Below are 27026 nucleotides of genomic sequence, written 5' to 3'. Positions count from 1 at the left end.
CTTTTTTTCAGCATCTGGGGGCAGCAGGGCTTGGATGGACTTTAGTCAGACTACATTACCCAGAGTTCCACAGGTCTGAGGAGAAGGGGGGAGGGGCCTTACCTGTCCACACCTGCAGAGAGTTGAGACGCTGAAGTCTGAAGGAAGAAAACAAACGTTCCTGACAAGGAACTGAATTAAACTAAGACAAAGCCTGGAATTTTTTTCTGGATTGAGCTGGTCCAAGTTCAGTCTTTGTCTACCAGGGTCCACCTGGTCCACTTGGGTCCATCTGGACCACTGGGGTCCAGATTTCTCAACTCTGATCTGAAGCAGGAAGTGAAGCAGCGGCAGCCATGGTGAGTTCACTGACTTCATTCCTTCACACTGAAAACTGGAGTGTACAACAAGCGCAGTCCTAGTCCTGGTTCTGGTCCTGGTCCTGGTTCTGCAGGACCAGAGATTCTGTAAGACTCTGTGAGGTTCAGATCTGTGATCAGATCTGTTAGAATCTAAACTTACTGATCACAAAGTTTATTTAATTCAAACTGAAACAAAAGTTTAAATAAATAATTCTAAATAAAAGAAAAAAATGTGTGAAAACTGAATAAAAATCAAATCAATTAAATATTTTCAAATAAAATGAATGAAAATTTAAAATGTTTAACTTTTTTTAATACTTGTCACCATGGAAACGATCAGGACAGATTCAAACGGACCAATCAGAGCACAGCTGGCAATGATGGGTGTCAGTTTAAGTTTTATTTACCCAGTCAGCTGATGATTGTATGTTCCAGTAAACATGTTTGTTTAACCTGGAATGGCTCCCACCGGCCCTCAGTAGACCTCAGTAGACCTCAGTAGACCTCAGGGGGCTCCGAGGAGCCAGGACAGCAGGGGCCAAGCTGTCCTGAATAACTTGACTTTTGTTATTTTTCTTCTTCGTTTTGCTTTTATTTGTTGACTTTGACCTGACTTAGTTCTGTCGACTTCACAGGATGAACACACACACACACACACACACACACACACACACACACACACACACACACACCACGGCGTGCAGCATCCTGCAGCGCGACGTGTCCTCACAGGACGTAGGAATGCTGGGAATTCAACAGGGATGGACCAACTGAGGGAGGGGCCCTGGGACATTTAGAAGGGCCCCACACTGTAGGATTTCATGAGAGAGGGAGGAGGGGCGGGTCTGATGACATCACACTGTGATGAACAATAAAGCAGCCAATCAGAGCACATAAGTCAGGAATTCTTCTTCTGTGTCCATGGAAATGATGGTCAAACACCAGAACCATGTCTTCATTTAGTTTTCAAAACATTTATTCTTCTTATTATTATTATTATTGTTGTTATTATAAACAATAATAATCAGAAATACACACATTTTTTTTTTAGACGAAATAAGAAAATGAAAACAAAAGATTATGATCCCAAACAAAACAAGAATTTGTTTCATCTCAAATATTTTTCTCTTTTAATTTTTGGTGCAAACAGAATATAGTTAATTTAAGGAAGAAAACATCATGATGCGAGGAAAGAAAAGTACCCTAATTCTGTAAATATAAAACAAATCAAACAATTAAGTAAATGTGTAATTCAATGATTAAAACTGGAAATTGATACAAAACATAACATTAAATTAAAAATCTTTTAATATCATTAAAGGCTAAATAAGTAGCACTGACCCCTAGTGTTTCAAATCAGAACTGCAGTCGACAGAGAAAAACGCGGAGCGTTCTTCCTCCCTCAGAGTTTCCTCAGGTTGGCGGTTTGTGGGAGGACGATTCTTTTACACAGTCTATGGAGAACAAAGCGCCAGCAAACATCACGATGAGGAGCGAAGATGATTCACACACAGGAAGCTGCTATGCTTTGCAATGCTAACGCTAAGTTCTCGCGCTAATTTAGGTTAGCATAAAATAGAGTGTAAACAAAACCATGGGCAGTTGCATATGATTGGTTAAGGAACCAGGAAGAAGGAAAGAGCTACACAAACTCTTACTTTGAAAGGAAAAATCTTGACAAAAACATTGTTAATGTAGAGAGAAAGATTATTTATAGGAAAGCTTCCTTTTATCTCTCACAACAAATGAGAACATTTTAATTATTTTTACAGAAAAAATCCTAATTATTTAGCCTTTAAAAATCAGATAATATGATGTGAAAACGTAATTATTTCTCTCTGTAATTCATAATTTCATGTTTGCTGATCTGCGTGGTGTTACTGCAGACTAGGCGATTCAGCTAATCACAAGAAATCGATCAGAAACATGTTTGATGGACGAGTCCTGATGCTGATGAAATGATCAAATATGGCTTTATTTAACGTGTGTTAAATATGAATTATTTCATGTATTTATTTCCAGTTTTACTCAATTAATGTCACAATTACCTGATTACTTTAAGCTGTATTTGCACAATAATTTTTGGCCCTTTTCTCCCTCCGTAGCTCAGACCTGTTGGCTGAAATCTGGACAATTAATATTTGGTCATATTATTAACTCTGAATTTTTGTAAATCCTAATTAAAATTTCTTTTCTTACAGTTTGTACATTAAAAAAATAAATCTGAAAATAAAATAAATAATTATTTTAAATAAAAACAAAGTTGGATCATTTATTTACAAAAAAAATCATCGAATAAAATATCAGTAAAAACAAAGATAAACAAAACAAACAAAAGCAACATTTTTATAAAATGTTATTTATAAAATAAGAATGAAATACAACAGTAAGTATGAGAAGCTGTTAACTGATTGATCACTGAGTTTACAGCTCAGACCTGACCCCCCTGTGTTTACCCCAACCCCTCAGGGCAGCAAACAGCACTACCATTGGCAGGCTCAGAACGTGAAGGTGAGCGGGGTGGACGACATGGTCCTGCTGTCCAAGATCAGCGAGGACGCCATCACGGACAACCTGAAGAAGAGATACATGGACGACTACATCTTCGTATCCTCCAGAGTTCTGGTCTCCCTCTAATATGTTTTTGGTATCAGCTTCCGGTTCCTGGTACTAGGTCTGTTTCAGGTTTTAGTTCCTGGTAGCAGGTTCTGTTTTTGGTCCTTGACCCAGGTGTGTCAGACTTACATCGGACCGGTTCTGATCTCGGTGAACCCATTCAAACAGCTGCCGTATTTCACTGACAGTGAGGTGGAGATGTATCAGGGAGCGGTGAGACACACACACACACACACACACACACACACACACACACACACACACACACACACACACACACACACACACACACACACACGTTGTGGTAGAGTCTGAAACAAGTAAAAGTATATAAGGTTTATTACAGGAGAAGTACTGAACACAGAATTACTGTAATGAGGGCGGTCATCCTGACTCGCATGAAGTCAGGAGAGACTCTGAGGAGGAAACAGAAAAAACAACAGTTCTACATTTCTGTGGAAAAATCCTCCTTCCTGAAGACGTTGGGTGGACACACGACTCCAAGAGCTGGAATCAAAACAACCACATAGTGTCTCCACCAGAACCAGTCTGAGGGTCTGAGGAAGGACCAGATGAAGGTCATCTTACCCTCGTAGTGAACTTTTAACAGAGCATGTATATGAAGAGAAGAAACCTTAAAAATAAATTAAAGCATGAAGAGTAAAAATGTAAAAACTGTAATATAGTAACAATCAGTGTAAATTTATACATGAATAAAGTAAAGGAAGTAATTATAGGTGTGATTATAATATTATATATAGAACATAAGTAAAATTTCTTCCACAACGTGCACACACATACATGGAGACGCACACACACGTGCACACACATGAATCTCACACACACACACACACTCTGACCCTTTGTGTCCCGCCCCAGGCTCAGTACGAGAACCCCCCACACATCTATGCGCTGGCTGACAACATGTACAGAAACATGATGATTGACAGTGAGAACCAGTGTGTCATCATCAGGTGGGCGGAGCTTCAAAGCTATCACCTGAACTGGAACCAGGACTAGAACCAGAACCACAACTGAGCTTAATGTTGTGTTTGTGTTATAGCGGTGAGAGCGGCGCCGGAAAAACCGTCGCTGCCAAATACATCATGAGCTACGTGTCCAAGGTGTCTGGAGGCGGAGACAAGGTCCAGGTCAGTACCAGGTTCTATCCTCGGTTCTATTCAGATCCAGATTCAACACTTTACACTTGACACACTTGACATTGTAACACAGTTAGAAATAACAACAAGCCCAGGTTTCTACTGTTAGACTTTTACTGTCAAGGTTCTACTGTGAAGATTCTACTCTAAGGGTTCTACTGTTAGTGTTCTACTATCAGGGTTCTACTGGGAACGTCTACACTCAGGATTCCCTTGTAAGGGTTCTATTATCAGGGTTCTATTGGGAACATTTTGCACTCAGGGTTCTCTTGTGAGTTTCCTGTCAGGGTTCTACTGTTAATGTTCTACTATCAGGGTTCTACTGTAAACGTTCTACTTTCAGGCTTCTACTGGGAACATTCTGCACTCAGGGTTCTACTGTGAGTGTTTTACTATAAGGGTTCTACTGGGAACGTTCTACACTCAGGGTTCTACTGTGAGTGTTTTACTATAAGGGTTCTACTGGGAACGTTCTACACTCAGGGTTCTACTGTGATTGTTCTACTCAGGGATCTACTGTGAGTGTTGTGTCAGGTTTCTAAGTAAAGTTCTGTCTCAACTCAGATAAACTTTCAGCTGGATCAGCTGTTGTTACCATGGTTACCTTTTTACTGATGTCATGATTTCCCTCTATCCCGAACTCACACAGTTCACTCACAGACATCCCTCCATCTAAACAACACAAACACATGCACACATCCTGACCTTGATCTTGTTTCCATGGTTACTGCGGATGACTGTTGCTGCAAGCAGCACGTTAAAGACATCATCCTGCAGTCCAACCCACTGCTGGAAGCCTTCGGGAATGCCAAGACGGTCCGGAACAACAACTCCAGCAGATTTGTGGGTATAAACACACATGCCAGCTCTATGTGCACACACATACACACCCACACATACCGGCTCGACATGCACACACCTACATGTGTTCTTCCATCAGGGAAAATACTTTGAGATCCAGTTCAGCCGAGGAGGAGCGCCAGATGGAGGGAAAATCTCCAACTTCCTGCTGGAGAAAAGCCGAGTCGTGTCCCAGAATCCAGGAGAGAGAAACTTCCACATCTACTACCAGGTACGCACACACACGTGGTTGGTCCATCAGGGTTGATTCTACACCTGTCTGACACTCACCTGTGTGATGTCAGCTTCTGGAAGGAGCCAGTGGGGAACAGAGGGAGAACCTCGGCATCACGACTCCTGACTATTATTATTACCTCAACCAATCAGGAACCTACACGGTGGAGGATGTCAGCGACAAGAAGGAGTTCACTGATACCACGGTCCGTACCTGCACACACCTGTCTGCACCTGCACACACCTGTCTGCACCTGTACACTCCTGTGTATCTGTGTGTGTGTCTCAGGAGGCCATGTCGGTCGTGGGTCTGTCTCTGGATGATCAGGATTCAGTTATTCAGCTGGTTGCAGGAATCCTTCATCTTGGAAACATCAGCTTCAGGGAGGAGAACAACTACGCTGTGGTGGAGAGCCAGGACTGTAAGACCCCCCCACTCTGATGTCCCATGGTGCGCTGCTGCTCAGTGAGGAGAACATCATCCCCATTCTTTGTTTGTATTGGCAGTCTTGGCGTTCCCATCTTTCCTGCTGGGCATCTCTCAGGACGGCCTCTGCAGGAAACTGACCAGCAGGGTGATGGACAGTAAGTGGGGCGGGAAGACCGAGTCCATTTCTGTCACCCTGAACACCGAGCAGGCCTGTTTCTCCAGAGACGCCCTGTCCAAAGCGCTGTATGCCCGGCTCTTTGACTTCCTTGTCAGCGTAAGTCCCAGCAACTGTCCTGACTCAGCATTTCTGGTTTTACTGCTGACTCAGCATCTCTTGTCTCTCTTTGCGTCAGTGTATTAATAAAGCCATGCAGAAGGACCAAGAAGAGCTAAATGTTGGAGTCCTGGACATCTATGGCTTTGAGATATTCCAGGTACAAACATAGCTGAAACTGTCCTGGTTCTGGGCCATTTGTTGTGTGTGTGTGTGTGTGTGTGTGTGTGTGTGTGTGCGTCTCACCGCTCCCTGATACATTTGTTTGTCATTTTTTTATTTTAATGAAACCAGCTAAATGTGATTGAACACATACAACAAACACTGACTGGTTTACTGGTTTTTCTTTACAGCAAAATGGTTTTGAGCAGTTTTGCATCAACTTTGTCAACGAGAAGCTGCAGCAGATTTTCATTGAACTCACTCTGAAGGCCGAACAGGTGAGTTTTAACACAAACCAACAGGTGTGTGGACCGACTGTTTGCCATGACAAAACATGTTGGGTTTTATGGAGGTTTCTGGGATTCAACATGACATCACATTTAATCAGAAACAAATGTCCCTCTGAGGCAAAGTCTGACCTCCACACAGCAGAGTTAAATAATCTGGTATGAAACAAAGCAGATGTCACACGGTGACATCATCAGTCACACCGTGACATCATCAGTCACACAGTGACATCATCAGTCATATGGTGACATCATCAGTCACACCGTGACATCATCAGTCATACGGTAACAGCATCATAATGATATAATGTTTAATACCCTTCAGGACCACCGGATGGAAACCAGCATTTGGCTAAAATTTTACGCAACATGTTTTTATTTAATGTTCACGAACAATCGTCCTTCCAGATAAATTAAACACTGTTTCTATGCTGATGGTGTCGTCGTGTGTCTGCAGGAGGAATACGTTCAGGAGGGAATCAAATGGTCGCCCATTGAATATTTTAACAACAAGGTCGTCTGTGACCTCATTGAGTCCAAACTGGTGAGTGAACAAAGATCACAGTGAGCAGATATTAATTATTACAATTATTTTTAAATTATAATAATACATGAAAATCCAATTAGATTAAATGAGATTTTAAATTGCATTTACTGGGAATGGAGGGTGTGTCAGGGGAGATGGAGCTGGTGGATGACAACATTTATCTGTCTGATCATTTCCCAGAATCCTCCTGGGATTATGAGCATCCTGGACGATGTGTGTGCTACGATGCATGCTAAAGGTGAGGGGGCAGACCAGACGCTGCTGCAGAAACTACAGGGACAGATCGGATCCCATGAGCATTTCAGCAGCTGGAACAAAGGCTTCGTTGTCCACCACTACGCTGGCAAGGTCCTCACCTCACCTGTACACCTGTCTGTCTTTTTACTGACTGCACCAGCATGAGCACACCTTCCTGTGTATCCAGGTGTCCTATGATGTCAACGGATTCTGTGAGAGGAACAGAGATGTCCTGTTCAATGACATCATCGAGCTGATGCAGAGCAGCGAGTTGTAAGTTCTGCTTGTTTATGTGGCTTTATGAGGACCGCTGTGTACTAACCATCGTTGTGAGGACATGTCTGCCTTACTGAGACGTTTTGTCCAATCAGTCTTCAGAGCTGCAGTTCTGGTTTTCATTGGGAGGTGTTGCAAGGTCGAAGATATATTTTCCTTTAATTACCTGTACAGGTTTATCTTTGTATTTATCAGTTATTTTGTGTTTGTTTGTTTGAAGTGTTGTAGGTGCATGTCCTCAGAATTGATCCAGTAGGGGGCGGTGTAGGGACCCGTTTGACCAGATGTAAGATCATACGGTCGACAGTGGTAAAAATAACTAAAAGTTTAAAAACACGACTTGGTGTTCTTGGTTTAGAGTCCTAACAGACCATCTATGATGCCACTGCTGTTATTTTTTTCTGCTGTGATGTGCAAAGTAACCAAACACTTTCAAAAGAGATGTTAAAAAAGAAGAATATTATTGGTCAGAACAAACAGCATTTATCATATTATTAGTAAACAAACTCATAACCAGCTGCTTTTGGACGTCGTGCCATTGTGTCGAAATCTTTGACAAGATCCGCTAGTGTACTCAGATCCTGGGGGACAAATTAAACAACATATAGAAACCATTTTATAAAACTGTTTCTCCAACCTACAACTTAATAATGCTCCAATCATTCAGAAATCTTTATCTAGTCAAGTTTCCCTGTAGGTATCATGTATGTGGATGTGTTTATTTAAATACGCTGCATGTATTTGGAGGTCTGCATGTGCTTGTACAGATGTGTTTGTCTAAATTTAACTACTTTTCTCTCGAGACCTTTTACGTCAGTATAGAACAAATTGTGCGATGAAATATAGAATTACAGTCTTTTTTTGGGATAATAATCTTTTTTTTCTTATTTCTTCTAAAGTATAAATGTATATATTCAATATAATTAGTTAATATTATCATTGCTACATTTTTTCTTTTTTTCTATTTGAAGCTTTTTGAAATTCTTAATAAAGATTTTCTTGGAAAAAAAGTGAAAAAAGAGACATGTTTGTGACATGTTGGTGACATGTTGGTGACATGTTGGTGACATGTTTGTGACATGTTGGTGACATGTTTGTGACATGTTGGTGACATGTTGGTGACATGTTTGTGACATGTTTGTGACATGTTGCTGACATGTTGGTGACATGTTTGTGACATGTTGGTGACATGTTTGTGACATGTTGGTGACATGTTTGTGACATGTTTGTGACATGTTTGTGACATGTTGGTGACATGTTGGTGACATGTTTGTGACATGTTTGTGACATGTTGCTGACATGTTGGTGACATGTTTGTGACATGTTGGTGACATGTTTGTGACATGTTGGTGACATGTTGGTGACATGTTGGTGACATGTTTGTGACATGTTGGTGACATGTTGGTGACATGTTTGTGACATGTTTGTGACATGTTTGTGACATGTTTGTGACATGTTGGTGACATGTTTGTGACATGTTTGTGACATGTTGGTGACATGTTGTTGATAGTTGACATATTGGTGACATGTTTGTGACATGTTGGTGACATGTTGGTGACATGTTTGTGACATGTTGGTGACATGTTTGTGACATGTTGGTGACATGTTTGTGACATGTTGGTGACATGTTGGTGACATGTTTGTCACATGTTGGTGACATGTTTGTGACATGTTGGTGACATGTTTGTGACATGTTTGTGACATGTTGGTGACATGTTGGTGACAGGAGGAATACGTTCAGTAGGAAATCAAATGGTCGCCCATTGAATATTTTAACAACAAGGTCGTCTGTGACCTCATTGAGTCCAAACTGGTGAGTGAACAAGGATCACAGTGAGCAGATATTAATTATTACAAGTATTTTTAAATTATAATAATACATGAAAATCCAATTAGATTAAATGAGATTTTAACTTGCATTTACTGGGAATGGAGGGTGTGTCAGTGGAGATGGAGCTGGTGGATGACAACATTTATCTGTCTGATCATTTCCCAGAATCCTCCTGGGATTATGAGCATCCTGGACGATGTGTGTGCTACGATGACATGTTTGTGACATGTTTGTGACATGTTGGTGACATGTTGCTGACAGTTGACATATTGGTGACATGTTTGTGACATGTTGGTGACATGTTGGTGACATGTTGGTGACATGTTTGTGACATGTTGGTGACATGTTGGTGACATGTTGGTGACATGTTTGTGACATGTTGGTGACATGTTTGTCACATGTTGGTGACATGTTTGTGACATGTTGGTGACATGTTGGTGACATGTTTGTGACATGTTGGTGACATGTTGGTGACATGTTTGTCACATGTTTGTCACATGTTGGTGACATGTTGGTGACATGTTGGTGACATGTTGGTGACATGTTTGTGACAGGTGACATGTTGCTGACATATTGCTGACATGTTTGTGACATGTTGGTGACATGTTTGTGACATGTTGGTGACATGTTGCTGACAGGTGACATGTTGCTGACATGTTGGTGACATGTTGGTGACATGTTGGTGACATGTTGGTGACATGTTTGTGACATGTTGGTGACATGTTGCTGACAGGTGACATGTTGCTGACATATTGCTGACATGTTTGTGACATGTTTGTGACATGTTTGTGACATGTTGGTGACATGTTGGTGACATGTTTGTGACATGTTTGTGACATGTTGCTGACATGTTTGTGACATGTTGGTGACATGTTGCTGACAGTTGACATATTGGTGACATATTTGTGACATATTTGTGACATGTTGGTGACATGTTTGTGACATGTTGGTGACATGTTGGTGACATGTTTGTGACATGTTGGTGACATGTTTGTGACATGTTGGTGACATGTTTGTCACATGTTGGTGACATGTTGGTGACATGTTTGTGACATGTTTGTGACATGTTGGTGACATGTTGGTGACATGTTGGTGACATGTTTGTGACAGGTGACATGTTGCTGACATATTGCTGACATGTTTGTGACATGTTGGTGACATGTTTGTGACATGTTGGTGACAGGTGACATGTTGCTGACATGTTGCTGACATATTGCTGACATGTTGGTGACATGTTGGTGACATGTTGGTGACATGTTGGTGACATGTTTGTGACATGTTGGTGACATGTTGGTGACATGTTGGTGACATGTTTGTGACATGTTGCTGACATGTTGGTGACATGTTTGTGACATGTTGGTGACATGTTGCTGACAGTTGACATATTGGTGACATGTTTGTGACATGTCGGTGACATGTTGGTGACATGTTGGTGACATGTTGGTGACATGTTTGTGACATGTTTGTGACATGTTGGTGACATGTTTGTGACATGTTGGTGACATGTTTGTGACATGTTTGTGACATGTTGGTGACATGTTGGTGACATGTTGGTGACATGTTTGTGACATGTTGGTGACATGTTTGTGACATGTTTGTGACATGTTGGTGACATGTTGGTGACAAGAGGAATACGTTCAGGAGGGAATCAAATGGTCGCCCATTGAATATTTTAACAACAAGGTCGTCTGTGACCTCATTGAGTCCAAACTGGTGAGTGAACAAGGATCACAGTGAGCAGATATTAATTATTACAATTATTTTTAAATTATAATAATACATGAAAATCCAATTAGATTAAATGAGATTTTAAATTGCATTTACTGGGAATGGAGGGTGTGTCAGGGGAGATGGAGCTGGTGGATGACAACATTTATCTGTCTGATCATTTCCCAGAATCCTCCTGGGATTATGAGCATCCTGGACGATGTGTGTGCTACGATGACATGTTTGTGACATGTTTGTGACATGTTGGTGACATGTTGCTGACAGTTGACATATTGGTGACATGTTTGTGACATGTTGGTGACATGTTTGTGACATGTTTGTGACATGTTTGTGACATGTTGGTGACATGTTTGTGACATGTTGGTGACATGTTGGTGACATGTTGGTGACATGTTGGTGACATGTTTGTGACATGTTGGTGACATGTTGGTGACATGTTGGTGACATGTTGGTGACATGTTTGTGACAGGTGACATGTTGCTGACATATTGCTGACATGTTTGTGACATGTTGGTGACATGTTTGTGACATGTTGGTGACATGTTGCTGACAGGTGACATGTTGCTGACATGTTGGTGACATGTTGGTGACATGTTGGTGACATGTTTGTGACATGTTGGTGACATGTTGCTGACAGGTGACATGTTGCTGACATATTGCTGACATGTTTGTGACATGTTTGTGACATGTTTGTGACATGTTGGTGACATGTTGGTGACATGTTTGTGACATGTTTGTGACATGTTGCTGACATGTTTGTGACATGTTGGTGACATGTTGCTGACAGTTGACATATTGGTGACATATTTGTGACATATTTGTGACATGTTGGTGACATGTTTGTGACATGTTGGTGACATGTTGGTGACATGTTTGTGACATGTTGGTGACATGTTTGTGACATGTTGGTGACATGTTTGTCACATGTTGGTGACATGTTGGTGACATGTTTGTGACATGTTTGTGACATGTTGGTGACATGTTGGTGACATGTTGGTGACATGTTTGTGACAGGTGACATGTTGCTGACATATTGCTGACATGTTTGTGACATGTTGGTGACATGTTTGTGACATGTTGGTGACATGTTGCTGACAGGTGACATGTTGCTGACATGTTGCTGACATATTGCTGACATGTTGGTGACATGTTGGTGACATGTTGGTGACATGTTGGTGACATGTTTGTGACATGTTGGTGACATGTTGGTGACATGTTGGTGACATGTTTGTGACATGTTGCTGACATGTTGGTGACATGTTTGTGACATGTTGGTGACATGTTGCTGACAGTTGACATATTGGTGACATGTTTGTGACATGTCGGTGACATGTTGGTGACATGTTGGTGACATGTTGGTGACATGTTTGTGACATGTTTGTGACATGTTGGTGACATGTTGGTGACATGTTTGTGACATGTTGGTGACATGTTTGTGACATGTTTGTGACATGTTGGTGACATGTTTGTCACATGTTGGTGACATGTTTGTGACATGTTGGTGACATGTTTGTGACATGTTTGTGACATGTTGGTGACATGTTGGTGACAAGAGGAATACGTTCAGGAGGGAATCAAATGGTCGCCCATTGAATATTTTAACAACAAGGTCGTCTGTGACCTCATTGAGTCCAAACTGGTGAGTGAACAAGGATCACAGTGAGCAGATATTAATTATTACAATTATTTTTAAATTATAATAATACATGAAAATCCAATTAGATTAAATGAGATTTTAAATTGCATTTACTGGGAAAGGAGGGTGTGTCAGGGGAGATGGAGCTGGTGGATGACAACATTTATCTGTCTGATCATTTCCCAGAATCCTCCTGGGATTATGAGCATCCTGGACGATGTGTGTGCTACGATGACATGTTTGTGACATGTTTGTGACATGTTGGTGACATGTTGCTGACAGTTGACATATTGGTGACATGTTTGTGACATGTTGGTGACATGTTTGTGACATGTTTGTGACATGTTGGTGACATGTTTGTGACATGTTGGTGACATGTTGGTGACATGTTGGTGACATGTTGGTGACATGTTTGTGACATGTTGGTGACATGTTGGTGACATGTTTGTGACATGTTGGTGACATGTTGCTGACATGTTGGTGACATGTTTGTGACATGTTGGTGACATGTTGGTGACATGTTTGTGACATGTTTGTGACATGTTGGTGACATGTTGGTGACATGTTGGTGACATGTTGGTGACATGTTGGTGACATGTTTGTGACATGTTGGTGACATGTTGCTGACAGGTGACATGTTGCTGACATATTGCTGACATGTTTGTGACATGTTTGTGACATGTTTGTGACATGTTGGTGACATGTTTGTGACATGTTGGTGACATGTTGGTGACATGTTGGTGACATGTTTGTGACATGTTGGTGACATGTTGGTGACATGTTTGTGACATGTTGCTGACAGGTGACATGTTGCTGACATATTGCTGACATGTTTGTGACATGTTTGTGACATGTTGGTGACATGTTGGTGACATGTTGGTGACATGTTTGTGACATGTTTGTGACATGTTGCTGACATGTTGGTGACATGTTGGTGACATGTTGGTGACATGTTGCTGACAGGTGACATGTTGCTGACATATTGCTGACATGTTTGTGACATGTTTGTGACATGTTGGTGACATGTTGGTGACATGTTTGTGACATGTTTGTGACATGTTGCTGACATGTTGGTGACATGTTTGTGACATGTTTGTGACATGTTGGTGACATTTTTGTGACATGTTTGTGACATGTTGGTGACATGTTGCTGACATGTTGGTGACATGTTTGTGACATGTTGGTGACATGTTGGTGACATGTTTGTGACATGTTTGTGACATGTTGATGACATGTTGGTGACATGTTGGTGACATGTTGGTGACATCATGGTGACAACATGTTGACCACTGTCTGTGGTGTGTTTGTGGTCAGTCCGTTTATCAGAGCTCTGTTCCCGGAAAATCTGGAGGCAGAGAAGAGGGGGCGACCGTCCACCGCCAGCAGCAAGATCAAGGTAAGCTGGATCATCTGGAATGAAGAAACAAAAGTCTGGAAACTAAACTGCAACCGGGTATCAGGTGGGAAATGTTCTGGGTCCAAGTCGGGGTAAATTCATGCAGTGTGGTACTCGGCTGCCCCCCTTCTGTAGATACAAGCCAACAGTCTAGTCCAGACCCTGATGAAGTGCACCCCCCACTACATCCGCTGCATCAAACCCAATGAGACCAAACGCCCCCGGGACTGGGAGGAAAACCGGGTCAGACACCAGGTGGAGTACCTTGGCCTCCGAGAGAACATCAGAGTCCGTCGGGCTGGATATGCATACCGCAGAGTCTTCAATAAGTTCCTGCACAGGTCAGATGTCAACCACAGTCAGAACCAGAACCAGAACCAGGTCCTGCTAACATGGACTACTGTGCTATAGATATGCCATCCTGACCAGGGAGACCTGGCCCCGCTGGAAGGGTGAGGAGCGCCAGGGAGTCCTGCACCTTCTTCACTCAGTCAACATGGATCAAGACCAGTTCCAGCTGGGAAAGACTAAAGTCTTCATCAAAGCTCCAGAGTCGGTATAAAACACTCAGAAAAAAGAGATCCTGAGACCAGTTTCATGGGGACCCTGAAGGTTGTAGTGCGGTTCTCAGCAGACATGGTTCAGGTTTGGGTGTGTTTCCTCTCTGCAGCTCTTCCTGCTGGAGGAGATGAGGGAGAGGAAATATAACGGCTACGCTCGCATCATCCAGAAAGCGTGGCGTAAACACATCGCTGTTCGCAAGTATGTCCAGATGAGGGAGGAAGGTAAGACCGACCGAGTCACAGAGATGTCTGAGTCCAGTTTGGTTCTAAACTGAATCCGGTTTTTCTTCCAGCCTCCGATGTCCTGCTGAACAAGAAGGAGCGCCGCAGAAACAGCATCAACAGGAACTTTGTGGGCGACTATATCGGGACTGACAACCATCCTGAGGTCCGGCAGTTTGTCGGCCGCAGGGAGCGGATCGACTTCGCCGACGTCGTGCTGAAATTTGACCGAAGGTTCAGGGTAAAAATTTGTCTTCAGTTCTTCTTCTCTTTGATGAGCAGGACCACTTCCTGAAAAACGGTGACAAAAAACGCCGTCACAACATGACGCTGTCTCTAGCTGCATCATTTACCTTTCCAGACATCAGACAGGAAGATGTCCTAGTATACTTCCTGTTCTCTAGTCCAGACCCAGATTACCTCCCGTTCTTCAGTTTGGATCCAATTTACTTTTCTGACTTCTGAGTTCCATCTCACATGACTAGAAGGAACCACCTGTTTGCTCTCTGTTCATCTCAAAATTTAATCCTGAGCCTCCAGAACCGGTCTCTAATGGACCAGAACAGAATCTTGTCTCCTCCTTGAAATTAGAAGTCATTTTTTCAGTGAATGGCAGCACCGAATAAAGGTGTGCAGCAGGTCTCTCCTGGATCTGGTTCCTTTGCTGGATCTGGCTTTGATCTCAGAGTGGTTCTGGGTCTGTGTTGGTGAAGGATTCTGCTGCTAACAAACAGAACCAGTGACTGAACAACAAGTAAAGTTTTGGTTCTTTGATGGTTTCTTGTTCTACAGACCGTGAAGCAGGACCTGATCCTCACCCCAAAGTTCCTGTACCTGATTGGTCGAGAAAAGGTGAAGCAGGGTCCAGATAAGGGTCAGATCCGTGAGGTTCTGAAGAGGAAGATTGAGCTCAACAAGGTCCAGTCTGTGTCTCTGAGGTATGCTGTAGTATAAGAACTGGATCTAGAACCAGGAACCACAGCTAGAACCACAGAGCAGAGCCCGACCTACGAGGATGAAAACAAATGAGGATTTTTTTTATTCTGATATCTGGCAGGAAAATAATCAGTTAACCGATTAATTGGCTGATAAAATACTTGTTTATTTTAAATAAGTATTATGAATGTTTCTACCTGCTATACTGAAGAAACTGAAATAGTTTGTTTTGAATATAAGCATGAAAAACAAAATAAAATGAAAAAAGAAGAAAAAAATCAAACATACAAATATAAGACATACAGTTACCGGTTCGTAAGGGAGTTAGTAGAAGTATAACTTGGGAACTTCGACCCCTTCTCCCTAAATAATAAATAACAACAAGCTTCCTGGTTGGGGCCTGTCTGGAAGCTAACCTGATATTGGTAGCTAAATAAATATAGTCTTAATTTTCTATACATGTAATACAGCCATGTTCAGTGTAAACATACACTTACATACACATAGTCATATATACTCGTACCCATACCCAGTAAAAGTGACCAGTAAAGAAAGGAATAAACACAAGCACAATGTCTTCATAACTGTTAGTGTAACCCAGCACCTTCCTCGTCCCTGCACCTCTGGAAGATGGTGTCTTACCTCATTTTAGATGGTTTCATGCTTGGACTCAGCTTCGTTTCCATGGCGACTTGTTCCATCGTCTTATCCAATGACACAAACACAAAAACCTCTCCTGATTGTACAAACTAAGGGAACAATTTCCCCCTAAATTATCATTCCCTCATGAATATTGAATAATTTCTGTATATTTCTTGGTAATAGATTATTTTTTAGCTTTGAACATTATTTGGATTGTTGATAAGCCACAATATGAGCAGATTTCAGTCATTTTGGCTGAAGGAATAATGAGTTTGTGTGTTCCTGATGGCCAACGTTATGAATTATCTGTATGGTTCTTCTTTGAATGGTAGTCAGCGGCCGTTTTGTAGTTGTCGCCCAAACCTCAGCACAGTGTTGTAAGTATGGTGAGACTCAAGAACAGTAGAGAACAGTAAAGAGTACAGAGATTTCTGATCCAGGACCTTCTCAACTTTGTTTATTATTCCAGTATTTAATCTTGAGACTTTAGTTTTTATATACAGATTTCCAGTTTCATGCACTCTCTAGTTCCACCCCGTCTATTGTTATTAATAACGCTGTCTTGTCTGCATGTTTACCAAACAGCATTATTTCAGTCTTGGCAGGGAAGGAGCTCAGGCTACAGGTAACAGGTGACAACAGGTGTTTGATTGACTTTATTGCTCGACTCGGGGTGTTACACGTGTGTGTCAAATTTCGTCTTCATACGTCGAAGTAGATGTTCGGGACCCCATTCATTTTGGGATTTTTTTGGTGTCTAGGTGGCGCTGTTGAGCCATTTTTGCATTGACGTCTATGTGGACCTTAGAATATCGAAATTTTTGCTGGGCTTGATGTGTGTGCCAAATTTCACAACTTTTCATGGGTGTTTAGAGGGTCGTAATTGACCGCAAATTGCTTAGAAGAATAATAAACATTTCAACAACAATAGGGTCCTTCCATACTTCGTATGGCTTGGACCATAATAATAATAATAATAATAATAATAATAATTAAAGCCGCAAGCGGCATCCATCGGGTCCGAGCGTCCTGGACCCCGCCACCCTTCTCATACATCTTTTCCTAGCATGGTAGGTAACCTGTTAACATGGTACGTAACACAGTAAAACGTCCAGCTGAGAATCTGAAATGTTGATATACCTAGTTAGCATTTTTTGCTAGTATGCTAACATGTTAGCATGTTAGCTAATGTGCTAACATGCTAGGCAATATGGTAAAGGGCTACCTGAGAAAGGGAAATTTTGATATACCTAGTTAGCATTTTGTGCTAGCATGCTAACTTGTTAGCATGTTAGCTAACGTGTGATTTGGCAAAGGGCTAGGTGAGAAATGGACATTTTATTATACCTAGTTAGCATTTTTTGCTAGCATGCTAATTTGCTAGCTAACATGCTATGTTACCATGGCAACAGGTCTTATAATGTGTTAAGGACCCAACAAGTATGAATCCTGTCAAGTTTGGTGCAGTTCCCATGTATTTCTATGGAGATATGAGCAAACCGTGTTTCATGGCGAGAAGGCTTTTTTCCGTTGGTTGCCACTGTAACACGATTTCTGCTATTAGAAAGATTTGAATAGCGTTTGGTCCCCAACTTGTCAGAAAGGTCCCCACCAAGTTTGGAGTCAATCGCACGAATCCCCTCAGACTAGTTTGTTCAAATACGATGCGTGTAAAGTGCAAAAAATGGGGAAAAAGTGGACATACACGCCAAGATGGCGGGCACCCCGTTGCCATGGTAACAAGTCTTCAATTGACTTTTTTGCTCGACTCGGGGTGTTACACGTGTGTGCCAAGTTTCATCTTCCTACGTCGAAGTAGACGTTTGGGACCCCATTCATTTGGGGATTTTTTGGGTGTCTAGGTGGCGCTGTTGAGCCAATTTTGCATTGAAAAGTATGCGGACCTTAGAATATCACGAGTTACGCTGGGCTTGATGTGTGTGCCAAATTTTACAACTTTTCATGGGTGTTTAGGGGGTGTTTGGCCTCGAAGCGCTTAAAAAAATAAACATTTGGAAAACAATAGGGTCCTTCCATACTTCGTATGGCTCGGACCCTAATAATATGAACTGAAATAAAAACCAAAGACTTTTCTTTTAAAACACATTGTTTTTAACAGAGCTGCGTTTTAAACATGTAATGGTCCCAGATAGTCTGGGACGCATGTTCCTCCACAACACCACAGCGAGCTGCTGCAGCCTGAGCCTCATTCTAGGATTTCCTAACCAGTAAAACTAGGAGGGACATCGTGACGTAGCTGCAGACAGAGTAATGTTCATCATTTTAAATTCCCTCCTCTCTGCTTCACTTCCATCCTCCGGAAATGTGTCTCATCATGCAGCTGATGAAGGGATGAAGCTCGTTCTGGACTCAGATATTTTCTACACTTACCTTATTTCTGCAGTTACTTACTGGCTTTAAGCTGTTAGCTAATGCTATGCTAGGCTGGGATAACCACAGCGATGTTATTGCTAACATAATCAGACAGGAAGTAACTTAAGCTAGGTTAGCACAACTTTAGCAATGCAATGTAAATGAAAATCATGACCGACGCAGCAAAGCATGGGTCACTATCATGACACATGGCAGAGTTAAAGGTCCCATATTATACATTTATTCAACAACTTCATACAGGTGTCAGAGTTCCAACAACATTGTTTTCAAAGTGTATCACCCCAAATTCAGCCCTGGTCCTTCATTTCAGCCGTTCCAGATGTGGTTCTATGGAGAACGGCTGTTTCTGTGTCTGAACCTTTAAATGTTCCTGAGTGGTGCCTGGCCACGCCCCTCTCCGGGAGAGGATCTAGCCCTCGCTGGCACCTTGCTTGATTATTTTAGAGGGCAGGCTCAGCTAGACAGGGAGCAGGTCAATGGCAGCATCCACTACCGAGAGGGGTGGCTATTTCCCTTCATGAGGTCACAGAGGGAAAGATCTCAGACTCACCTTTTTGAGCACACATTCGCTAAAAAGTGGAGCAAGGAGGTGAGAGAGGAGACAGAATTTTCAAATCTTTGGGCCTCATAAAGGCTAAGAGGACACGTGTGACTGTTAGAAAACCTTGAGAAAGTGAATTTTGTATAATACGGGACCTTTAAACTAAAGCTGGAGACATACTGAGTCATGCTTAATCTCACGTCGTTATTAACGTATCTGTCGTCAAGCTCCGCCCTGCCCACCCTTGCAGTGCTGCCTGGCTGTAGCTATGGCTGTAGCTACTGAATGAGGTCAGAGCTCCATCTAGTGGACAAATGGTGCAATGACATCATTCTGCATGACTCCGACACTTAACAGCTTTATTGTTTTATGAGAAATTAAGAATATATCAGTGTTTAACACCAGAACTGCCAATATTCTAATACTCCTAATCGTGTTTCAAGACGGATCGGGTGGCAGACATCGCCGCAGACCCCTTTGCGTGGGCTGATGCCCGCCCTGGTGGCGCGCGGCGGGCACCGCGGTCACCTTTCACTGCAGTCCGTCAGCTACCAGGCTGAGCGGTGGGTGACTCCTCAGTTGTGACCAAAAGCCGGGACCTTTTCCTTGGTCTGCCATCTTTCATTAGCTCATTTTCAGTAGATGACTCGTTATTGGGTAAAAATGACGGATAATCACTTTCTCCCGATTCCTCCACCATCTCGTCAGAGCTACTTCTCCTCCCTCTGACTGTCCGTCACTCATGGAAAAATAACCAAACTTCTTTGGCATTCATCCATCTCTTGTATTTATCCGTTTGTCAAATTTAGCACTAGATTACATAAACGATAATAAAACCCTATTACTGACTCTCTGACAGCTGTCAAACTTGCGTGAGTTACTCAGCAACCAGGCGTGGCGTGATAACCTCTGACAGCTGAACGCAGTCTTTTAAATTAGACGGTAGAAATGGCCTCCTTGGTGGTTTGACGTATATATGCTCAGATTTCTTTTTCTTGTGGTCACACACTCACCAAAATTCACCGTATGTTTACTGGACCCATTTCAGGAAAAGTCACGAATTGAGAGAAGTAGAATTTTATTTTAACAGAGAAACAAGTGTTTGAAAAACCAAGGAGGTAAAATTTACCCTCTTGGAGGTTCTGGTGTTATTCGGCAAAACTGCGGCCGATTATGAATGTTTTAAAAAAGGCTGAAATGGGCTGATTTAACATGGGTCAGAACTAGAAACAGAACCACATGGCTCAGATAAGGATGAGGCGTGTTGGTGATGCTGTCTGTCCATCATCTGTCTGTCAGCACTCTGCAGGACGACATCTTCATCGTCCACGAGGAAGAGTACGACAGCGTCCTGCAGAGCATCTTTAAGACGGAGTTCCTCAGTCTGCTGGTGAAACGGTACCAAGAAAAGACGGATCGGAAGCTGCCGCTAAAGTTCAACAACCTGTCAGTACCAGTCCTCTGTCCTCTGTCCTCATCACATCTGTCCCTCTGTCCTCATCACATCTGTCCTTCGTCTTCATCACCTCTGTCCTCCATATTAATCAACTTCTTCTTCAGCTCCATCTTCATCTTCACCTGTACACACACCTGTCTGTCTTTCTGAGAACTTCTGGCTCTGAGACCGTTTTTTTCTCCGTCTCTTTCCAGTCTGGAATTTAAGGTGAAGAAGGGCAGCTGGGGTCCATTCAGCTCCTCAGGGTCCAGACAGATCCAGTTCCAGGTGGGCCAAGGGGATACTGCGGTCTTTAAGCCCACTGGGAAGGTCCTGCAGGTCTCCATTGGACCGGGCCTGCCTAAAAACTCCAGTAAGTTCAGATCAGACGGAGTTAGTCTGTCAGAAAGCTGCCAGCAGCTCTGCATCACTTCCTGTCTGTTTGGTCTGTAGGACCGACGAGGAAAGACAAACGTAAGAGCCGCTACAGGGGCAGCTCGGCTCCGCCTACTAACCAGCTCAACTCAGGTACCGCTTCTAGAACCTTCAGGTTCAGGTCAGAACATCACTGTCTCACTGCCAGTCCTGATGGTTTGTTACTCCTTCAGCATCTCACTCCAGAGGAGGCGGGGGCCCCAGAGGACGTCCGGCATCCTCCAGAGGAACCTTACTGAGGCAGCAGTCCAGCATGGAACAGCCCACACTTCCCCGCCTCCAGAACCAGAACCAGAACCGACCCAGCAACCAGCTCCCACAGCACCATGACATGGGTTTCATGAAGGTCCCTGAACAGGGAGCTGCAGGGTGAGAACACTGGGACTTTAGAACATCTTGAACATCCAGATCATCTAGAACAGGGCTACTCAATTCAGTCCTACGAGGGCCGCAATCCAGCAGGTTTTCCATGTATTCCTGTACCAACACACCTGATTGGCTGTTAGAGCCACCTAATTTTACTCAGGTGTGTTGGTGCAGGGATACATGGAAAACCTGCTGGATTGCGGCCCTCGTAGGACCGAATTGAGTAGCCCTGATCTAGAACATGCAGAATATTTAGAACATCTTTTTTATTAAATATTTTTATTGCATTTTTTTAAAATACAAAACACAGAGAACATCTCAGACACAAAGGAGAACAGTAGAATATGAGTGGAGTAAACAGAAAATAAATGTGAGAATCAAAACAAATGCCAGTGGGCTCAACTTCCATTCAGCCTCTTGTTCATCCTCCTGCAGCAAGACAGGACAGATGACAAGAGGGACTCACTTACACTCCTGAGTACATGAAACCGTTGGGAGACCAGAGGCACGTTCACAACCCCACGGATCAAAGTTAATCTTATATCCTGAAAAGTTGTTAACTGAGGAAATGACCTTAATTAGAACAGAAGTTTGGGGTTGCGATAAATCTATAAAAATGTCATCTGCGTATAAGGTAGTTTTGTGTTCTGTTTCCCAACAAAGACAGAGATTAAAGTGTTTTGCCTGACTGCTTGGGACAGGGGCCTGAGGGGGCTGAGGGGGTCGTCCTGCCCGCCCCTGCGGTAAAGGCGAGGTTGTCGTATCTCAGCCCATTAGAACTGCTGCAGTCAGAAAATGAAACAGAACCCTAATCCAATTCATAAAATTATCGCCTGGGGCAAATTCCTCCAAAGTGTGTAACAAATTAGATTAGATTAGACTTTTATACGACCATTTGATCCAGTCCAATGACTTCTCTGCATCAAGACACAGCACGATAGCCGGGACCTTATAGCTCTGGGTTAACTGAATGATGTTGAGGAGCCTCCTCCTGTTATTACAGGTTGTCCAGCCCTTGATAAAACTGATTTGGTCCTCCTTAAGAATATGTAGCAGAACCTTCTTTAGATGTGAGGCCAAAATTTTGGAGAGCAGTTTTTGGCCAGAGTTAAGTAGAGCTATTGGCCTGTATCTGGGCTTTTCCCTCTTTTTTTTAAGGATGAGGGAAATGTTGGCCTCCCTAAAGGATTGAGGAAGGATCCCATTTTCAAATGAACAACTGAGCATAGATAGCAGAGGGTCTAAAAAATACCATTAAACTCATAGAACTCACATCCAAATCCATCTGGGCCAGGAGGCTTACCGGACAGCATAGTATTCAGGGCAAGCGCCGCTTTCTCTCTAGTGATTTGGGGCATTTAGATGTAATTTTTGATCCTCAGCAACTTTGGAAAGTCTCAGATGTGTAAAAAAGTGACACATAAGGGTCAGAGCACTGTAGGGCTGTTCTGAACTGTATAGGATGGAATAAAATGATGCAGTGATTACTAATGTTTTAGTATCGGATGCTCTAACACCATTAGAGTCAGTAATAAAAGCTATAATTTGAGGGTCTGCACTCTTCTTGACAAGACTAGCGATATATCTTCCAGGTTTATCCCCAAACTCATATAGTTTGTGCTTGGCAGATTTAAAGGACTGTTCAGAGTCCTGAATCAGGAAAGTATTCAATGCAGCACGTGCAGACAACAGAAACAGTCTTTTTCCGCCTTATTTCACAAATGTCTATTTTAAATAAATCTGTGGCATAGAGTAGTCAGCACCCTTGCTTGTTTGAAGGGGAATAAATGTCCGATGTCTTTTCGAGAGGGGTTAAGGTAACAGCTGAAATCTCCACCTGCAAAGAGTCCTGGAGGCCTGGTTCATAAAAACGGCTAAAGTCTTGGAGAGAAAGTCAGGGGTGCAGGCTGGGGGACAATATAGATTCATGAATGTTTCCTCTTTGCCCGCGAGTCTTCCTTTAACAATTACACAGCGGCCCTGGCTGTCTTTAACACAGCTGCCAGCTTTTTACTAATCAAAATGGCTACGCCCCTACTGAAAGGAGAATATGAGGCAGCAAAGACCTGCTCCACCCAACTCCTCTGCAATTTAGCATGGTCCTCATCCTCCAGGTGGGTCTCCTGAAGGAACAACAAGGTTTTTGGAGGCCACAGATGTTCAAGGAACAGATTTTATTATTATATAAACAGCTGTAAGACACAATTTAGATAGATAAAAAGTCAGAGCCGGTTACACCTACACTCATCCTGTTTATGCATCCAACAACCCACATTATTAAATGCATATGACAGTTACATTTACAGGAATAGGAACCACACTGATGCTCCACATAGATCTAACACATCATGTCCTGAGCTCAACACGTGAACTACACTAAATAAGCGTAACAAATGTACAGCAAAGAAAAACAAATTAAGGGTCTTTCCCCACATAAATGGGCTGTTCACCATACAAACACCTTTTAACCTCCTTGAGAACCGACAGCATGGAACGCATCGCCTGCCAAGAAAACTAAGAGTCCTCCTTATGAGAGGGATTGTAATAAGGTAGAAACTTAATCCTCACGGTATGAGCAGCTGTGCCACTTGGTTGGGGAGTGTTCAGTATGTTCACATTATTCAGTATTCAAGCGGCGACATCTCGAAAACGGAGCGTGACCTACCAGCATGAGTAGGAAAACTACAGCTATTACAGAAAAAAGTCCCAGACGAGACAGACGAAGCTCTGTGCGCCACCAGGTTATCATCCAGGCAGAGATGCAGTGAAAGCGTGTACTCCCTCCTGGGTGGAAAGCCTCCATGTATCACCTGAAGAGTAGCTGGGAACAGCATGGCATACGGCATCCCTCGTTCTTGCAGCCGCCCAGTTCAAGCTCGTGTTGAGGTGTCCCTGAGCAAGACACCGAACCCCTAATTGCTCCTGACGGGTTGTGGTTGAGCTCCTTGCACGGCAGCTTCCGCCATCGGTGTGTGAATGTGTGTGTGAATGTGACATACATGTAAAGTGCTTTAGATAAAAGTGTTATATAAATACAGACCGTTTACTGTTTCACCACTTTGTACACCGTTCCTCTCTTCATCAGCGTCATCGCTGTAAAAAGAGACCCTGGATCTGTTGTCCTGACTCATCCGTCCTGACTCATCCGTCCTGACTCATCCGTCCTGACTCATCAGTCCTGACTCATCCGTCCTGACTCATCCGTCCTGACTCATCCGTCCTGACTCATCAGTCCTGACTCATCCGTCCTGACTCATCCGTCCTGACTCATCCGTCCTGACTCATCAGTCCTGACTCATCCGTCCTGACTCATCCGTCCTGACTCATCAGTCCTGACTCATCAGTCCTGACTCATCCGTCCTGACTCATCAGTCCTGACTCATCAGTCCTGACTCATCCGTCCTGACTCATCCGTCCTGACTCATCAGTCCTGACTCATCCGTCCTGACTCATCAGTCCTGACTCATCAGTCCTGACTTAGATGCAATGCGTAGAATTGCAGCAGCAGCAAACTGGAACTCCTGTTCAGGTCCGGTTTAGGTGCGAGGGTTCGGTGGGCCCTCTCCGGCTTTATGCGGCCGGTCTTTGTGGTCATCTTTAGGATGCAAGGTAGCCATGACTCAAAAAATTCCATGGCTGTCCAGTTTCTGTATCCTCCTCCAAGCCGACTACTTGGATATTCAGGTTCCTGCTATAGTTCTTGGCCACATCCAAACTCTCCGTGAGGGCGCTGACCTGCTTTTCCAGCTCCACACTCCTCGGCTCTTGTCCTGCAGCAGAGTTTTCAGCTGTTAGTAGCGTAGCCGTTGCGTGCTTGTAGATGGTCTCAGTTTTTCATTAATGACTTGAGTCATTATGCTCAAAGCTTTTGTGAGGGCTAGTCAAGCCCACCGGCAGCAGCTCATGGGAAAATTAGCACCAAGTGGCGCAGAGCTCTGGCAAAAGCGTCCGCTCAGCTCACCACTGTCACGTGACCCCCCCCCCATATCTAGAACATGCACAGCATCCCACATCAGTGATGAATGTCAGTAGAAAACAAACCAGCATCCAACAGTCTTCATCCCGGCTTTCTGCAGGCTGCAGCGACGTCGCTCCAAGGAGGTCAAACCAGTTCCTGGAGTGGGTCGACCCAAACCGAAGCCCCGGTCTCCTCAGTGCAGAGCTCTGTACGCTTACGACGCTCAGGACACTGACGAGCTCAGCTTCAATGCAGACGACATCGTTGAGATCCTCTCTGAAGGTACCACTGACAGCAGAGCACGGTTCTGCTGCAGAGCCAGTCCGGTCTGGTTCAGTCTGGTGTGGTGTGTTCCGGTTTTGTGTCAGAGTTGTGGTTACTGGATGTTCTCGCTGACCTGTCTTTGTCTCTGCAGATTCATCGGGTTGGTGGTTCGGCCGGCTGCGGGGCAGAGAGGGGATGTTTCCTGGAAACTATGTGGAGAAGATCTAGACCTCCTGTCAGGGGTCACCACATGACATCATCACATCCAAGGAGGATGTTTTAGTCTGGGTGGCAGCTATCAATCAACCAGAGGTCAGAGGCTGTGATCGTCTCAGGGGTTAAAGCTATCGTTTGATCAGAGCTGACATCATTGTTACCATGGAAACCTGCTAGGAACACATTGCCCTGCAGTGCCTGCCCCCTTTAGGTTCTTGCGCTCAGTGGGAAAATCCACAGAGACATGATCAACTGAAACATCCAGCAGAAAAATAAACCATTCAACACTTTCAGGGAAACATTGGTGGGATTATTCATGTGTGTTTTCATCTGTAACATCAGCTGATTTGTCTCCAGCTGACACAGAATCACAATCATTTGATGTTTTTATCTTCATATTGAAACCAGAGTTTTTATTTTTTTTCTCTACTTGTTATCCATCAGACTTCAGTTTCTCATTTTTATTTTTTTTTTTTTCTGTAGTTGTCAGTTTTGTTTTTCTGACACTACATTACCCAGAGTCCTTTTCCTCAGCAGGGCGGTGGTGCCTTCAAGGACCAACGTTGCTTCTGGTCCCAGTCATAAAGTGTCCTGATCTTTGTGTGTCAGATTAAAGACAGAAAGTTTTACCAATCAGAATATTTTTCTTTAAACTAATAGATGAATAAATCAGTGTTGTAGAAAGATAATGTCCTGATCAGAGGTCTGATCGGTCAGATGTTACTGATTATTTTTTCTGTTTAAAACAGACATTTATGATGATGTTCGGATTACAGGACAGTTTTATCATTCACTACATCATCCCAGCAAAATGAAGTGACAGGTATGTGCATTAGATCTCAGAGAGGAGTCACACAGCTGTTTACCTGTGATTCACCTGGAGATTTCTCAGTTTGTTTCATCCTCAAAGATTTCTAAATGTCTGAATTTGCCTCTAATTATGTAATTATTTTAATCTGTATGTGATCAATTTAACTTTAATCAATAAAAACACATTTAAACTATAACTTCATGGGAGTAATATCTTCTCTTTTTAAAGAAAGGTCAGTTTGCTAATGT

At 43.1% G+C, this 27026-nt stretch overlaps 1 protein-coding gene across 1 annotated transcript; it reads left to right on the top strand.

The window, feature by feature from the left end:
- The first annotated feature begins 100 nt into the window (after positions 1 to 100).
- On the top strand, positions 101 to 26974 carry myo1eb (myosin IEb). Its single transcript, XM_041987714.1, has 27 exons — positions 101 to 338; positions 2811 to 2948; positions 3081 to 3170; positions 3837 to 3931; positions 4021 to 4108; positions 4871 to 4960; positions 5058 to 5189; positions 5263 to 5397; positions 5481 to 5613; positions 5699 to 5895; positions 5975 to 6055; positions 6249 to 6335; positions 6802 to 6888; positions 7072 to 7239; positions 7316 to 7401; positions 13914 to 13995; positions 14131 to 14336; positions 14407 to 14551; positions 14666 to 14780; positions 14852 to 15021; positions 15573 to 15718; positions 20593 to 20739; positions 20944 to 21101; positions 21182 to 21256; positions 21337 to 21532; positions 25606 to 25769; positions 25903 to 26974. Exons 1-27 carry the CDS (start codon positions 336 to 338, stop codon positions 25977 to 25979), a joined length of 3291 nt encoding a protein of 1096 aa, XP_041843648.1. The 5' UTR covers positions 101 to 335; the 3' UTR covers positions 25980 to 26974.
- Positions 26975 to 27026: the final 52 nt, after the last annotated feature.

The sequence above is a fragment of the Melanotaenia boesemani genome, chromosome 6 (assembly GCF_017639745.1).
Source record: "Melanotaenia boesemani isolate fMelBoe1 chromosome 6, fMelBoe1.pri, whole genome shotgun sequence".
In the NCBI taxonomy this organism is placed as follows: Eukaryota; Metazoa; Chordata; class Actinopteri; order Atheriniformes; family Melanotaeniidae; genus Melanotaenia; species Melanotaenia boesemani.
Note: the sequence above shows the minus strand (reverse complement) of the source record. Positions and strands in the feature narration are given on the sequence as shown.

Bases quoted from the DNA above. Each gene is read 5' to 3' on its own strand.
- myo1eb (XM_041987714.1), top strand. The intron at 4,109-4,870 runs GTCAGTACCAGG...TGCTGCAAGCAG, and splicing joins GAGGCGGAGACAAGGTCCAG to CACGTTAAAGACATCATCCT. The intron at 21,257-21,336 runs GTACCGCTTCTA...TTACTCCTTCAG, and splicing joins TACTAACCAGCTCAACTCAG to CATCTCACTCCAGAGGAGGC.